A 13,734-nucleotide genomic window follows, 5' to 3' on the forward strand; every position below is an offset into this window, starting at 1 on the left:
GGCCACGCCCTCCAGCCTTGGGTTGGGGCGGGGCAGTGGAGGCACAGGGTCTATTCTCACTCCTTCCCTGCCTGGCCACGGTTTGGGGGTAGCTGTGTCCCTCTGCGTCCCTCTCCCGGTGACCTGACAACCCCTGTTGGGTTCTGGAACCACTGTGTCCTTCCCCAAGCAAAGGATGGTGGTGGCCCCTCACTGTTCTCGGTCCTGGGTTATTCCCCACCCCCAGCAGCGACAGTGCTTTGGAAACTCATTTTTCCCAGGTGGCCTGTCAGACTATGACCCGTTTCGGGGACACAGGGGCTGGCAAGGGAGCCTTGAGCTTCTTCTCCACCGCAGGAGGACGATGGATGGTGGCCCTGCCTTCAGGGGGGACAGACCGATTGCTTTCCGAGGAAGGGGCATTCAGGTGGCCTCATTTTATTTCATAGCGGGTGTGTGAAAACTGATGACAGTGACAGTCAGTTGGGTAAAGTAACAGCCACCATGTCCCTTGAGGCCAGGTGCTGGGACAGGTTCCTGTGAGCGTGGCCGTGAGCAGGGGTCCTGGCTGGCAGTTCGGTCTGTCAGAATTGGCCCTGGGAAGGTGAGGAGAACCAGGGTGCCCGGTCTGTGCAGGGGCGAGGCGGGGGCACCCAGGACCTCGGTTCCTCCCAGCTCAGACCCCAGCTTCTCCTGGGGCGGTGGCATCAAGGAAGGGCACTCCGGTTTGCCTGTGTTCTGTCGTTTCATCCTCACAGCGACCTTGCGAGGGAGATGCCATTGCCCTGTTTTTCTGATGAGCGCACGGGGGCTCAGAGAGGCTGAGTTATCTGGGGCCACACAGCAGGGGAGCAGGGGGATTGGGGCTTCGGGGCAGGTTTGTGGGCTCAGCGCCACTATTCCTGCCGCAGGGCCATAGATGTAGGTGACAGGGTGACGGGCAGGGAGAGGCTGGAGAGAAGAGGGAGGAGGGATAGCCTAGCCCTTGCCTCCCCCCCCAACTGCAGCTCATTTCATTCAAAGCACCCCCGTCCTGTCCTTTTATTCCCACGACGTCCTTGCACACACACACACACACACACACATACACAAAAGCACCAGGCTTCTCCTCCCCTTTGTGAGATGAGGGAACTTCGGTACTGAGAGGTGCAGTGACCCGCTCACGGTCATACAGCCTTGGAGCAGCCGGCGGGACTAGAACCCAGGTCTCCCCAGCCGGCCGTTGTCATTCACATCGTGGACCACGCACTCGGAAGGTGTGACTACGTCAAATAACTGTATGTGAGGGAAAAATTACCCAAAGAACGAAATGTTTGACCAAAGGACGTGATTATTAAACTGCAACCTTGCCACCTGTTGGGATTCTCCGCAGACACTCACTGCGATGCGTACGAGGGTGTCTGAGGGAAGGGGATGTCTTCATGCCGCGGCAGGGATGGGGCGACGTCATGCATGCGGTGCGGATCTGTTTTAAAAATACGTGTAAAAAAAAAAAGGCCAGGAGACTGTTTCAAAGTGGCAGCTTCTGGGAGGGGAGATGATAAGTGTTATTTCCTCCCTTTCCTTCTTCTTCTTTTTTTTTTTTTTTTGTAGTTTCCCAAATTTCTAAAATGCACATTTCACCTGCCGCAGGAAAAATATACCCCTCTCTGTTTTTGCTTTAAAAAATATGGCTGGGAAGCAGCTCCGGCGCCTTTGGTGGGTTTTCTGCGGAGGCACCGCCATCCCCTCCCACGAGGGTGCCCTCGCTGGGAGGCGCTTGGGTTGGGGGGGGGAGGGGCATCTGTGCTGGGAGCCCCCGGGCCGAGCCTGTGCTGGTCTGCTTCTCCAGGGCAGCAGGTCTCCTCCCAAGGAGACTGTGACAGGGGGCGTCTATGCTGGAGCCAGGGAAGGCCACCGCACATGCGACTCCCAGACTGGCCGCGGCCGGGCCCCCCGCAGCACCCCAAGTGTGTCCCCCTGGCACTCCTGGGAGAGCAGGCGAGGCTAAGGTGACTCTTCCCACCCCCGGGGGGCCAAGCCCATCACGGCCCGTGTCTGTGGGGACACAGAGGTGCCTGCGGGCAGCCCGCCCCCGCGCCTCAGTCGTCCAGGTGCTGCTCCTCCCAGGTGGAGGTGGGGATGGCGCTGTAAGGGTCCATGATGACCTTGGCGCAGCGGATGATCATGACGATGAGGAAGAGGCAGAGGAAGACGAAGCAGGCCAGGGTCAGCCCTTTGTCCACGTCCACATAGACGGGCTCGGGCGTGGGCTCCTCCATCGCAGGACGGCGGCGGCGGCGGCGGGCTCCTCCTCTGGCCTCAGGCTGGCTGGCACCATCTTCCGCCCCTGCAGGGAGCCAGGCCGTGGTAGGGGGGGTGGTGCCCCCTCGCCCCGGGTCGGGAGGCCAGTTAGGCAACTGTCCAGACTACGGTTTTATAGACATGAAAATCGAGGCCCAGAAAGGGGACGTGGCTTACCCAAGGTCCCACAGGCCAAACCACAGGCCTCTGCAGGCCTCCCCCATCTCTGGCAGGAGCAGTCCGGATCCATCTCTCCCACCCCCTGGGCAGCTGCAGGAGCACCTGACACCACAGGGGACCGCGCTGTCCCCTCCTCAGACCTCGCCTCCCTCCTCTCCTGTCCCCAGAGGGCACTGACCTGCTGGTCGGAGTGGTCACCTCTTCATAAGGGCCACGGGGTGGGCTGGCCCCCTGGGTGGGGCTGCCGCGGGAGGAAGGGGGCGTGGTGAGACATGACAGATGGGAGCCTGTGAGATCAGTGACCTTCCCGTGGAGAGTAGGCACCGGTGCTGGTGTGGCTGAAACACAGCAGGACACGAGGCCAGTTACTGCCCGAGCCGTCCAGCCCCAGTCGTGACCTGGGCTGGCGAGAGGGACTGGTCTGCACAGCTCCTCCCCAGGTACCACGGGGGTGACCGCCACGCTTTATTCCAATGCTGCTTTTTCTTTCTTCTCTCTTTTAAACATCACAATGTTACACAAACCCTGTTCAAACATGAATAACAGAATCCGCCATCCTGACCATTGCTAACTGAGTGTGCAGGTCGGTGGAATTAGGCGCACCCACCACATGTAGCGGCCCCCACCATCTGCCTCCAGGGCTCTCCATCCTGCAAAACTCAGACTCCACAGTCGCTGGGCGGGGCCCTGGGGGGCGGGGTGAAAAGGGGGAAGGGATTGAGGAGTACCGATTGGTAGTTACGGAAGCGTCCCAGCATAGCAGGGGGCTATAGTCAGTCACCTAACAGCCGTGCGTGGTGCCAGGTGGGTCCTGGAAGTATCGGGGGGCCACTCTGCAAAGTATACCACTGTCTAACCACTGTGCTGTACCCCTGAAACTAATATCAAATCATATGAAGTGTAAACTGTAATTGAAAAAAGTTTTTAGCCCTGGCCGGCGTGGCTTAGCTGGCTGGAACCCCCCACACCAAATGTTGGGGGTTCGATTCCAGTCAGGGTGCATACAGGAAGCAACCCATCAGTGTTTCTCTCTCCCATTGATGTCTGTCTGTCTGTCTCTCCTTCCCCCTTCCTCTCTCTCTAAAATCAATAAATATATCATCAGGTAAGGATAAAAAAAGATATAATCACCGACCTGCTCAGTGACCCCCTCACGCCATGTCGTAGATGAAGAGACTAGAAGGCAGGGGGAAGAAACGGCCTCTCAGAGCCTCAGAGCAAGGGCACAGGCGACCTTGGAGCGAGCCCTGTGTCTGACCCCAGCCAGGCCTGTGTCTCAGGTCCCGTGGCATTGATTCCACGCGGCTCTCGGGGAAGGATGGATGGGCAGCAGTTTCGTGCTGCTGAGTTTCTCAGAAAGACTCGGTCTGGCCTCTCAAACCCTGACTCTGAAATCCCAAGCCTGAGGGAGCCTCAGGTTAACAGGGGGTGCCCTGCACAGACTGCAGAAGTCAGACCCAGAGAGACTGCCTGGCGACCCTCCCCTGTCATCGTGGGGCCAGGGTCGGGACCTCTAACATGGTAGCAGACCTCAGAGGAAGATACAGTGTTTTCCAGATCCTTCCGGCTGGAGGGAATGCCAAGAACAGGCACTCGGAGAGCAGATGCGCCTCCCCGCCCTCCAGATGGTGTGCGCTTGCTAACCTTACTGCTCGGAGCACGGTCCCATCCAGCTCCGTGTGCAAGTGAGGCCGTGACACCCAGGAGGGAACACAGCTGCTGTGCCCTGGGAACTGGGGGCTAGCGTCCCCAGCGGCCAGCCCAGGGGGCCCCAACACAGGTACATCGTCCTTCAGCACCGAGGCTGTATAACCACAGGTTCCGTCTGCCAGCTCTGTGAGGCGCTGGGGCTGAACTTGCTCCAGGATCAGGGGGGCTGATCCGGGTGAGTGTTGTGTCCAGGCTGACCCGGCACACTGGTCTAAGTGTGCGGCAGACCCCAGTGGAAGAGGCCATGAGTTGGGACAGGCACACGGGCAGGTTGGGAGCCATGGACTTGCCAGAGGTGTCGTCTGTGACCACGCACACCGGAGTCCCCAACTGCCAGCACTCTTAAGTCCTTTCCGCCACCTCCTCTTCACTCAGGAAGGAGGCTGTGCCAAGCGCCCTTGCCCGCTTCCCTCGACCTGCCTCCCAGAACAGATGTCAGTCAGCACAGCCCGCAGGGCCTGCACTTGGGGGCCTCCAGGGCCTCCTAGGCGGCCTGGCTGATGGGGACTGTCGTAGGCTTGGTCAATGCCAAGTTAGATTTCTCCAAGGTGTGGTGGAAGTCACACTACTCCAGTGGTGTCGAGACACCGCACCACCCAGGGAAGGCCCTTTGCCTGCCGTCGCGGGGGGCTGTTCTCTGAACCAGGCCCAGCAGCCCTGCTGGGGAGGTGTGGGTGGCCAACCGTGGGTGAGTGTGAGGGGTGAGGGGTGAGGGGTGAGGGTGGGTGGGACCCTGGAAGGGCAGGGTCCTCACCGGCTGTTTCCGACAGCAGCAGCAAATGTTTTGGACAAGAGGCCAGAGTGGTTCTCTAGGCTGAGACGGGCAGCAACACATGAAGAGAACCCGCACTCTGTAGCGCCATCATCGTCCCTCCTTCCCTGCAAAATGCCGGGAGTAAAAAGCATCTCTGCGAGGGTGAATAATGCCTCTGAGAGCCAGCGAGGCGAGGTGGAGCGAGGTGGAGCGTGCAGGCCTGGCCGTCTCCACCTGGGCTTGCCCACCAGTCACCAGCTCCTCCTCCCCCCGGTGATGGGGACGTCACACCAGGCTCCCCGGCCGGTGGATCAGACACAGCGATAGGTATGGAAGAGTGTTATGCACGAGTGCAAGGGGTTTCATGGATGTCCCCAGGGGCAGAGCCACGGGAGATGAGGAGAGAGATGCCCCAGGCCATCTGGAGGGAGGGAGGAGTCAGGCTTGTTAGAGGGTATCGCAGTGGGCCCAGCTCCGCCCCCCGTCTTCTGCACAGAGACTGTTCCTCACTCAGCACCTGGCTGAGTTTCACGTCCTACTGGCCAAGAGCGTGGGCGTGAGAAGATCAGTCCAGCGTGATGTTATGAATTACCCTTCTCTGTGTAGAGTCCTTGACAGTGTCTGCCTGTTTTCTGCTGAACACAAAGCCGTCCCACGCAGGCTCTGCTAATGCTGTCTGCCCCCTGAGCCCAGCACACAGGGTTGAAACGAGGCCCAGGGATGTATGTGCTGTATGTGCACAGCCCTGCACTCAGGACGGCGGGGGGGGGGGGTGGACCCTGGTGCAGGTTGTGTCAAAGTCAACAGGAGCCACAATCGTCCTTCCAGTCTGGATAAAAAGAACCACATGTACGGGCAGCCAGACCCAGACTGTGGGGGGCTGGGCCTGTAGTAGCCTGTCCCTCAGGCTGGCGAGGGGGACCGAATTCCCCCAGGAGGACATGCAGCACATTCAGAGGCCTCGGTCCCGGGAGAGGTGAGGCCTCAGACCGGGCAAGCTCTCTCCCGAGTCTCTGCCACAAAGACAGCTGCAGGGGGACTGGCCAGCAAGGACCCGGTGGCTGTGCACAGTGCTGGCCGCAAGGATGAGTCAGACCCAGACACTGCCCTCTGCGATCCCAGCAAAGGTGACACAGCGAGTGGGAATCGTGTCGCTAATCGGTTTCCTGCTGATGCTGATGCTGCTGGCCCGCGGTCGTTCCCACAGACAAGGGCAAGGTCAGCCCTGAGGCCGTTAGGCACCTACCCCTGCTACGATATCATCTGTTTCCCAGCTGCCTCCACGAGAGAGACAGCACGCAGGGGCGGGAGGAGGGACTGGAGCCAGTCCTTGGGTTTTGAATCTCAGCCCAATCTTATTTATTGGCAAGGCGCCTTGGGCAAGTGATTTACTCTCTCTGGGCCCCAGTGTCTTCACGGGTAAGGCATGGGTGATGTTTAGAGCACCAAGACCACGGAGCCGGAGGGACAGAGGGGTGACATCGATAAGGCACTGAGAACTGGCCCCCGCAGAGATGACGGGGCACACCCCAGTGCCGCTGCTCTGCCCCGTACAGGCGAGGACGCGTGGCCAGGCGGCTGGAGGCCTCAGGCCTTGGACATCGAGGACCTCCAGGCTGTGACGCCCACCTGCCCACCAGGCATGCTGCTGGGTCAACTGTGTGTTGACCCCAAGACCGAAGAGTCGATTCTGGTTATTTGTTCATAAAACAAATAACGGTCATTTGTTTTGTTTACAAATCTGGGTTCACTGGGCTCGGCGGCATGGTATCTCTTGCTAGGAGTTCCGACACGCAGTCACAATCAGCTGGTGTGTGGGCTTGAATCCTCCGGAAGGTTCCTTCACCCACAGGTTTGGCGGCCAAGCTGGGAACATTCTTGCAGCTGGGGCTGGGACAGGCTCCACCCACCCCTGACTTGTCGGCCCAAGGGTCACAGCCAGTGCCCCAAGAGAGACCAGCAGTGGCCACGTGGGTGCCCTTTCTTAAGACCGACATGGACGTCACAAAATGTCACTTCTGCCTCATTCCAGACACTGAGGCAGCCACCAAGGCCCACCGGGTTCAAGGGCAGGGGATATGGACCCCGTGGCTCAAGGCCGTGACTGTCCAAGATTTGGGCGCATATTTTAAAACCACCCTGAGGCTCTGTCCCTGAAGTCCACCTGCCTGTTGCTCACCTTGCTCAGAGCCCTCGCCAACCTCACTCTCTAAGATGTGTTTCCTTGTCCCTCCTGCCTGTCGCCACTGGGCCCCACCACCTCGTGTCCATGATCCGTTTCTTGGGCTTCGTTTTCACAGATCCCAGTTGCACAAGCGAACGAACCGCACCAGAGAGAGACTCCGACGGCGAAAGTGCTGGAGGGGACAACGAAAATGACGTCAGACATCTTTTAGACTCCTCAGTATTCCCCCGGAACCTCCACAAAGGACATCCACCTATAACCGGAATGATCAGAAAAATATTTTTTCCCAGAACAAGTATATTGAAAACTAGATGTTCAGTGTTTCTCGTTCTGAACCACAATCTCAGTTGACAGCTATTCGGGTATGAAAGTCTTTGCCCTTCAGAGAAGCACGTTGCTGCTCCAAAGTCATTCTGTGAGAAAAGCATCATAACAGATCTGGGATGAACAGAGATAATCTTTCTGATACGTACGTTGACACTGGAGCCGTTTCAGGTTTTGTGGTCAGAGGGTCGTGTTTAGAAGGTGTGCTGGTGTCGGACGTGGGAGCACAGATCCCTCTGGGGGCGTCCCTCTGTGACCCCGGGGTGGCGACGGCCTGGGCGGCCGGGCTTTGGCTCCAGGCAGTGCTGACAGCTGACTGAGTCGTGACTTCCGTGGAAGACGAAATTATAGGGCGAGTGAACTGCAGATGTTGAGAGGCCCGCAGTTTAATTGGAGCCCAATTTCCGAAGCAAGGTCGGCGATTCTCACGCGGCAGACTCAGGGTCCCGGTGCCTCATCGTCCCTTTCAGAGTGGCTTGGAGGTGTGTGTCTCCAGCTCTGCGCCGGGAGGGTTTGGGTCAGGGGTGCGGGGCTGGACTCTCGGCACAGTGAGCCTCCCCTGTGATTCTCAGAGGGTTACTCTGTTTTGCTCACGCCACGTGAGGTGTGTTTTCACTGTCAGATTGGGATTCCACGCACACGTCTCCAGGCCTGCTCTGTGTTGGGCACGGTGCAAGTTAACCGCGTGTATTCTCCTCTGTCAGCTTCTCCTAAAATATAGGAGGTCAGCGTCCGTCTCTCCGTGGGACCCATGGGAAAACTAGCCCAGTGGTGTCGAGTAAGATCTCCACGTAGGCCAGGGGACTCCGACGGCCAGAGGCCCTCGTGTGCCCGGGGCTCTGTAATTTGTGAGGCGTTGATTCCCGGATTGTCCCCTGCACCGTCCCCCATCCAGGCCACTTTCCACGGGCAGGAGCCCTTTCCCTAAATTGCCCCTCTCCCCCACAACACCTCTGCATCCGAGATGCCTCTGGGAAGAGGGGTAGCGTTTGTCTGGTTGCAGGGTCCCCTCTCGGGGCTCACAGTTGGGGAACCTGCTGTTGGGCGTGGCGGCCCTGGGTGGGCAGCGAGCAGAGTGGTACGGGGGCAGTCAGTTCCAGACAGTGGTGTGACCCTCGAAATAGGGTCGCCCCCCGCCCCCGCCGCCACGCTCACATAGACGCCCATGACCTTTCAGAGGTGTATTCTCAGAAAACAGAGCAACTGCTGAACAAGAAGAGGAATGCTGGGAAAGGTAGTTAGACCTCACTGGGCCTGTGCATTGGATAACAGTTGCCTCTTTGCTCACGTGGGGAGGGGGATGCCGGGGAGAGGCAGGGTTCTCAAAGCTCGGTTTGCGGCGTTTCTCTCTCTCCTGCAGACGGGATGGATGTGTTGTTAGTGTTTTAACTGGGACACAGGGAAGGAGAACGCACGCTCTGGCTGCCACCGAACGGTTCTGCCTTGTGCTCGATGTCGATGGAACCCAGGTCCCGGCTGTGAGCTCCAGAACGCGCTCTTGTCCGTCTGTCGGCCCTGGGAGGAAGCGCACCCGTCCCAAACATGAACTATTAAGAGACAGGATCGGACTGTGTCCAAGACGAGGGTGACTGATCTGGGAAGCTGAGCGGTCCCGCGGGTGACGGAGCTTCAGATGGCAAGTCCCTCCTCGCTCTCCAGGGACCTAGGGGTTGCCTACAGGACCCAACTAAAGGACATTTCATGAGCCAACACACCAGGCGGTTGTGGAGAAGGACGGTGAGACCTCACTCTGGCTCTGTGGGGAAGAAGGCCGTGATGGATTAGCCGTGGCTTCTCTGGGCAAGGGAGGGAGGCCCAACAGACATGCGCCATCCATCTGGAGTCCTCTCGGCACAGGGGGCTCCTCTGAGCCAAGGAGCAGTCTGTGTAGCCAGAGAGAGCTGGATGGGAGGAGAAGGGCCACACGGCTCCGGGCCACTTGTTGGCTCTCAGTGCCAACTGCTGGATGACAAACAGATGTCATCACGCCCGCCCCCTGCGGTCCCCTTGTCACAGCCACCTGAGCGTGAAAATTCATGTCCGTGGAAAGAACATCGTGTATTTCAACCCCTGGTGTCCGCCATGGGCCTGGTGGGGGGGGAGCTGGCACGATTCCTTCTCTCTGACCCTGCTGTGATCTCTGGAGGGAACGCAGGGGTCCTTCCCCTCACGCCACCCCAAGGACAGGAAGGCAATGCCACCCGGCGTCCCTGGGCTTCTGGGAGCCTGGCCTCCGTCCCAGGGGCACAAATGCCTCTGAGGGGGCGGAGTGCGGCCCTGGGTGGTGTCGCTAGGGGGCTGCCCTACTTTGTGTGAAAACAGAGATGTAGTACGGAGTAGAATAACATTTTTAAATAATATGAACATCAACACTGAGTAATTAAAGAATGAAAAATGTTAAGAACTCCCTTACACACAGAGAATCATCTGTATACTGAGCACAAAATGTGTGCTGTGGGGCCTGTCATTCGCTGAGACCCCAGGGTCACATTCCTGCTTGTCATGGGGACAGCGAGTGGGCAGGATGGGAGGAGAGAGGCTCAAGGCAAAAGCTGTCACCACCTGGTGTCGCCTGTCCAGGACATGGTCCTTCCGTGTGTCCCCTGAAATAAGTTTCCCAGGGGCCCCACCTGGAGGGCTGGCAGTGTGATCGTCCCCAAGGGTGCAGCAGGCACCCTCCAGGGATACACAAAGAAAAACTGTCCCCGGTGCACACAGGGGCAGACTACAGAGTGGGAGGCACAGCAGGACTCTGTGAAACACCTGCTGTGTTCTCCCTCGTACACGTCATAAGCTGTGATTGCCACAGCAGCCCAGCTAAGGAGGCGATAATTCTCCCCAAGTTTATAAACACGGAACCTGAGTCTCAGAGGGAGGCCCAGGCTCCCACGCGGCAACCGGCTGCAGAGAAGACCAGTTACAGAGGGACCACTCCCAGGCCCCAGGTGGGAATGATGTCACCCAATCTCACCCTCACAAGGTGGAACTGGTGATCAGTTTGAGTGCCGAGTCCAAGCCAGGGCATGCTCCCCCGGGCAGCCTCGGGGGCTAGGTGCGGTGACAGTTTGCAGTGGTACCCCAGCTGTCCCACCCTGAACTAACGGGGGTGGGGGTTCAAGGTGCTCCTCATCAGGGAACTGGGGTTAAGAATCATCACTCTGGGAATTATGTAAGTGCTTCGCAAATGAGACATCTGAAGCCCCAAAGGGCAGCTCATTCAGGTCACCTGCCCAGTGGCCGAGCCAGGACCAAACGCCGACCCTGCCCCGGCTGCAAACCCCGGGGTCCTCCGCTCTGGACATGAGATAACCCACGCCCGGGGCCCATTCTGTGTTGTCGGGAAATGCCTCTGTTCCATCCGGCCAGCTCGCCCGCTGTAGGAAGGCTGTGATGCGCTTTAGGAACAGCGCCTCCCAAAACAGCTCAAGTATTTGGAAATGGTGTCACTCCTAATGTCTTAACATGAACTCAGTCATCTTAAAAAAAATTCACTGCCATGGACTGTTTCCACGGCTTTGAATGCCAAGACTCCGTGCATTGTGGCCTTTCTGCCCATCGGAGCTTCTTAGAAGCACTGACCTCAGAGTCTTGGAATGGTGTCAATTTTATAAGCACTGTTCTTTCTATTGTGGCCAGACAGGATGATTTAAGGACATTTTCCTTGACATCATTTCACTTTCCACTTAAATCATGGAAATAGTGTCGCATTTCAATAATACTGTATGCAAAACCACCTTAGAGCTGCAGGTTTTGACTCTGAGCGGTGGCAGTGTGGCCTGGGAGTGTAAATATTTGTTGGGCAAAGATTAGCAAAGCAGCATATTCAGAATGGCTGCCTCTCCCAGGAACTCAGTAAAGAAATAAACTGGGAAGACATGGGTTTCTCTAGATCATAACTTATAAGTTGTCCCTGAGCTTCTGCTAGCTGAACTATTTTTGGGGGGGCTAATTAAGCTTCATAGTATTTTTTGTAAACCCTTACTCCACCATAATCTTGTTTATTTTAAATTTATATCTCAGATACGTAACGGCCAGAAATGTGCTATAATTTTCCAGGCTCATTTGAGTTTAGAACACACTAAATTTCATGCATTCATTACTGGCGTGTCGTTCAGAAATAAGAAATGCCACTGGAAACAGTGATGGGGGAATTAATCGTTCGGAACCAGAATAGATGAAGGCAGAGATCACACAGAGTAAACGAACAGCCTCCCCATGATAAATGTGGATAAATGTGAGGTCATCGGGTTCGAAACGGTTTTCCAAAGGTAAGTTTTTGCTTGCACAGTTTTCTTCCTGACGTGTCCTCAAAGCTGGTGTGTGGCTTACGCTGAGCCATCCCTGAAAATGTGGCCCTGGCCCAAATCCGAGTTATAAATCACATCAGAGGCCTTGGATGTGCGGCTTTACAACGTACTAAACCCACTTTGCAGGTTTGCAAAGCCCAGAGCTCAGGTTATGGCGGTTTGGGTCAAGAGGCGGCTTAAGGATGGGCGTCTGGGGCATCCAAAGGTACAGCAGCCCTTACCAAGGATCTCGTGAGAAGGTGCGCCACCGTGGTCTTGCCCTTCCCTAACTTTCCCTTCGGCAGCACAGACTCGAATAAAATTCGGTTCAATACTACATTCCCCAGAATATCACCCATTCTCCACTTCCCCACTGATGGAGGATGAAATGTTTGAAAGGCATATTAGGCTCGTTGTCACAGATCAGAACGGAAATCCAGCTGAGACCCGACATTTAGAAAGGCTGCCACGAACAGAACTTTTCCCAGAAGTTACATCAATGGTGACCTTCAGCGGCTGGCTACACGGAGAGAAATTGGTTCTGTGTTAACTGTCAGCCACAAGAAGGAACTGCCTTTTAGGCACTGAACTTGACAAGAAGAATTTCTAACTTTGACTCGGCGACAACTCCCACTGCTCGAACCCCTCCGTGGCGGAGGGGCCTAGGATCCCTGGATGGGGAGCTGATGGCTGGGCAGCGCGCTGGTGCCTGAACACAGCGTCCTTCCTTGTGCCGAGAGACCCGCACCGACAGCACAGCCCGGGCCACTGCGGTCCGAGCCGCTCGGGGCGGCGGCGACCCGCCGGCCCTCCCCCGCCCCCGGGCAGCAGGACGCGCGCCCCCGAGGAGGGGTTTCGGCTACACCTCGGAGAGCAAACCAGACCCTCTGCCTGCCACCCGGGACCCACTGCGCGCCGCGACAACCCTTGCGCCCCAACCCGCAGGCGCCTGGCGGGTCCTGCATCCTTACCTGGAGAGGCCTGTCCCGTGCGCTCTCGGGGCCCTGACTGTCTGCGGCACCTCCCGGCCGGGGTCGGCGGGGCGCAGGGGGCGCTGCCAGGCCCGGCTGTGCGCGCGGCAGCCCGGCTGCGGCTGAGTCAGCGCCCGGGCGGAGCGGGCGAGCCCGAAGCAGCCGCCGAGCGGGGGCTCTGAGCGGAGCGGCGGCCGGCCTGGCATTTTAAAGGCGAGGCAGCTGGATGCCGTTCAAGCGGAAACGCAGGGGAAACTTCACCCCCGGCCAGACAGAACGTGGGCTGCGCGGGGAGGGGGCCGGGAGCCCCGGGCAGGCTCAGGGACCAGTCTGGGCGTTCAGGTATTTCTTGTATAGAAAAGCAGACACCTCTGCCTGCATTATGCTTAATATCCAGACATTTCCACTAAAGTTAGAATGAAGGCTAGGAGGCCGCTTTGGAAACTCCGGTTAAGGCCAATTAGACTGGAGAAGAAAAAGGTGTGAAAATACAGAAGTTGTGCCTTTGCAAAACCAATGTATATACTTGCCTTTTATTTTAATTGGAAGGCAGGAGAAAAATGGTTACTATTTGCAGCAGATAGATATACCAAATTAACAGTATCTCTTCCTTGGTGCCCACTTAGAAACGCGGGTGAAAAAGTCTCTTTCTCACTCATAGCAAACCCATAAATAAATAGGAATATAAACTTATCTGGGAATATGTTTTATTTAGTATAAAATTTCTATACTAAAGGGGGACTAAAGGGGACTTCAGTGCATGGACAAGGGATTCTTATTCTTAAACAAGGAAATAACCATATTGAATGCTCTTTAAATGTAAATTCAATGCAGTCTCTATCAAATTCTAAGTAGAATTATTTTATGTTACTTTACTTTACTTTAATCTCTACTGAATTTTTCCCCCATTACCAATTAGTCCCCTTATACTCTCCCCATCCCCCCACCAAGGAGAATTTTGTTTTTATTTTGACACAGTGGTTCCAGGTCTTGCGTGGAGGAGTAGAGAGAGACAGTCCACAGAATCTCGATGCAGAGACTTCAGGGCCAGTCGCCAGGCTG

At 56.9% G+C, this 13,734-nt stretch overlaps 2 protein-coding genes and 1 long non-coding RNA gene across 5 annotated transcripts in view; 2 read left to right on the top strand and 1 right to left on the bottom strand.

Moving 5' to 3' along the window:
• Positions 1-13,734, top strand: part of LOC118991887 (fumarylacetoacetase) — a 111,740-nt gene that overhangs the window by 13,938 nt on the left and 84,068 nt on the right. The gene's annotated exons all lie outside the window — the stretch shown is intronic.
• On the bottom strand, positions 1,522-12,834 carry CTXND1 (cortexin domain containing 1). Its single transcript, XM_037053488.1, has 3 exons — positions 12,673-12,834; positions 2,621-2,780; positions 1,522-2,308 (listed from the first exon to the last, which is right to left on the bottom strand). The coding sequence occupies exon 3, from the start codon at positions 2,238-2,240 to the stop codon at positions 2,061-2,063; it is 180 nt and encodes a 59-aa protein (XP_036909383.1). The 5' UTR covers positions 2,241-2,308; positions 2,621-2,780; positions 12,673-12,834; the 3' UTR covers positions 1,522-2,060.
• On the top strand, positions 5,682-13,161 carry LOC118991891 (uncharacterized). Its single transcript, XR_005067495.1, has 3 exons — positions 5,682-7,506; positions 7,783-7,784; positions 13,147-13,161. It is a non-coding gene; the product is annotated as an uncharacterized LOC118991891 (long non-coding RNA).

This window comes from Sturnira hondurensis, unplaced genomic scaffold (genome assembly GCF_014824575.4).
Source record: "Sturnira hondurensis isolate 20B ecotype Veracruz unplaced genomic scaffold, ASM1482457v3 Scaffold0007865, whole genome shotgun sequence".
NCBI classification, from domain to species: Eukaryota; Metazoa; Chordata; class Mammalia; order Chiroptera; family Phyllostomidae; genus Sturnira; species Sturnira hondurensis.